The sequence below is a fragment of the Montipora foliosa genome, chromosome 13, assembly GCF_036669935.1.
Source record: "Montipora foliosa isolate CH-2021 chromosome 13, ASM3666993v2, whole genome shotgun sequence".
Lineage (NCBI taxonomy): Eukaryota > Metazoa > Cnidaria > Anthozoa > Scleractinia > Acroporidae > Montipora > Montipora foliosa.
The window spans coordinates 25,976,739-25,979,238 of record NC_090881.1 but is presented as its reverse complement, the minus strand read 5'-3'; the positions used below and the strand labels follow the sequence as shown (position 1 = coordinate 25,979,238).

The 2,500-nt window shown below is 38.4% G+C and overlaps 1 protein-coding gene across 6 annotated transcripts in view; it reads right to left on the bottom strand.

The window, feature by feature from the left end:
* The window catches only part of LOC137983060 (A disintegrin and metalloproteinase with thrombospondin motifs 16-like), a 41,340-nt gene that overhangs the window by 9,659 nt on the left and 29,181 nt on the right, over positions 1 to 2,500 (bottom strand). For all 6 annotated transcript variants that reach the window (XM_068830232.1, XM_068830230.1, XM_068830234.1 and 3 more), the window contains 4 exons: positions 2,359 to 2,422; positions 1,672 to 1,756; positions 832 to 950; positions 533 to 656 (listed from right to left, as the gene is read on the bottom strand). In XM_068830232.1, the coding sequence (XP_068686333.1) occupies positions 533 to 656; positions 832 to 950; positions 1,672 to 1,756; positions 2,359 to 2,422 (392 nt within the window). The remainder of the gene's footprint in view (positions 1 to 532; positions 657 to 831; positions 951 to 1,671; positions 1,757 to 2,358; positions 2,423 to 2,500) is intronic.

Sequence of the window (2,500 nt, the reverse complement as noted above, 5' to 3'; positions counted from 1 at the left end):
GATGGCTTCGAGGTCGTTTTCATGGTGAAATGAGGGCCGTTATACGTAACCAGTGAAAACCCAACCTCGTTCTCTATTGACTCCTCTCTATTCCTTCCTTGAGAAACCCAGGCTTAAAACGTTGATGTATTTGCGCATGCGAAGACCAAACACCTAGAATATCAACCAGAATAGGCCATTTCCGAGTTCATGTCTGCCTCCTCTTCAAAGCGAGTCTAAGTGCGAAGTTTTTTGTTGTGAAAATTAGTTTTCATTCATATGTAAAGTAGAACTAATTACCATCACAAAAACTTCGCACTTAGACTCGCTTTGAAGAGGAGGCAGACATGAACTCGGGAGTGGCCTATTTGCCTTTATGGCTGTCTATACTAACTGTTCATTAAGCGCGGAGTCGCGATTGCTTCTTTTTTTCTTTTTTTTTTGCAGAATGACGCCTTTGCGAATGTACTGGTAAATTCTTTGCATCATGATCATGATTCTATTAAAATTCTCTCAAACTGCTGGTCTCTTTCAAAGCAAGGACTAACCTTACCTGTTATAGTGTGTGATTTATTGTAGAAACCTTTAACTTTAAAGCAACTGTCTCCATTGCCTCCGCAAATACCACACCGATCAACCAGTGCATTTGAGTCCAGGATATGATCACAACCAACTCTCTGAAATTCAAATACAACGGCAAATGGGCTTTGCTTGGTGTTGGTTGATAATTCCCTTATCACTGGTCCTAATACGGTAGTCCGCGGATCTCTCGTCCGCAGCTTATCTGTCTGTCGTGGCATATAATACAGGGTGAGGAAATAGTATTAGTCAAGCTTATCAGGCGGCACTTACCCGACATTGTCTCTCAATGCACACGTCCAGCTTTTTTTTATCTGAGTAACATCTTGTGCCATCTTCAACATATCCAGCTCCCATTGCCGATTGGCCAATGGCACAAAATAATCTGCAAGCTGAAATGGATCGTACCAGCAATTTTTAAATACCGTGGTGACCGAAAAAACAAAAGTAGTATAACTATGCAAAGTTTCTCCGCCGTTAAACAGAGAAAAAGGGTTCCCGGAAGTAAACGTTGTTTGGCTTAGGGGACAGAGAGCTTTCATCAGTGGTGTAGAGGGGAAGTGCGGTTTTAAAGAGTTTAATTAAATGGTCATTTTGGACGACTGTGAGGTCCACCCAACAGCAAGTTCCTAAAATTACATACATACATACATACATACATACATACATACATACATACATACATACATACATACATACATACATACATACATACATACATACATACATACATACATACATACATACATACATACATACATACATACATACATACATACATACATACATACATACATACATACATACATACATACATAATTGACCGCTCCCCATAGGGGCTTTTCAGGGCCAATGAAACACAATCAACGAAACAATAGAACACAACAACTACAACTGTTAAGAATCCCAACTGGCCGGAGGCAAACCAGTTGGCTATTTACAAGTGCAGCTGGGAAGTTGAACCAGGGAATACCAGGAACAAATTCAATGAGTGGTCAGAGCGGGTCTTGAACCCGGGATATCCGAATCTCAAGGCAAGCGCCCTAACCACTCGGCCACACTGCCTGCAAAAAAATTGCTAAGGAAATCCAGCTGGGTCGTTTGTTATCGTACCATGGCCCCAATAATGAGGACGAGAGTCCGGCCTCCTCTGGGCACACTGTTCTGCTCTGAATGTTGCACTACCAGATGGACATAACTATAAAAAGAAATAAAATTATCCTTGCGAGAAATGCTCCATTTATTTACTGTTTTGTTCTTGGCCGATTTGCTCAATGAACCGTTTGCGCAAACTCGGCTAATAATTTATGCTAGCCCACTCACACAGCACAAACCATTGTTAGCTATTGTTTGTTTATTTTCACATATGGTGATTTGGGTCAACATGAATTATATGCCGCAAACTGAATGCTATGAAACCTTAAACTAAACCATTGGTAAACGCTGACCATTCCTCATGCGGCCCAATTGTAGGTCAACCATTCTTGCCGCGAGTGAAAATCGAATTGATGGCGAAATTAAACTTTAACGTTTTAAATTTATAATTTTAAAATTATTATTATTATTATTATTATTATTATTATTATTATTATTATTATTGTTATTATTATTATTATTATTATTATTATTATTACTTGTAAAATGGAATGTCTATAATTTAATGTCATTTTTTGGCTTGATTCTAGCGAGAAACAATTCCACTGTATTAATAATTATAGGTTACAATGTCAAGTTCTATTGGAAAAAAACATTGTAGGACATAGTAACTTCACATTCAAGTGATACATATCAAGCACTAACCTGTGGGTTGCATATTCTCCAAAACTTATCAGATCCCTCACAAGGCTTCCCATCATTCATCGGGCTGCAGTTTAGAATTCCAAATTACACATATACAAGATTGCTTTTACTTCAATTCCAAATAACTTAAGCCTGCAACTAT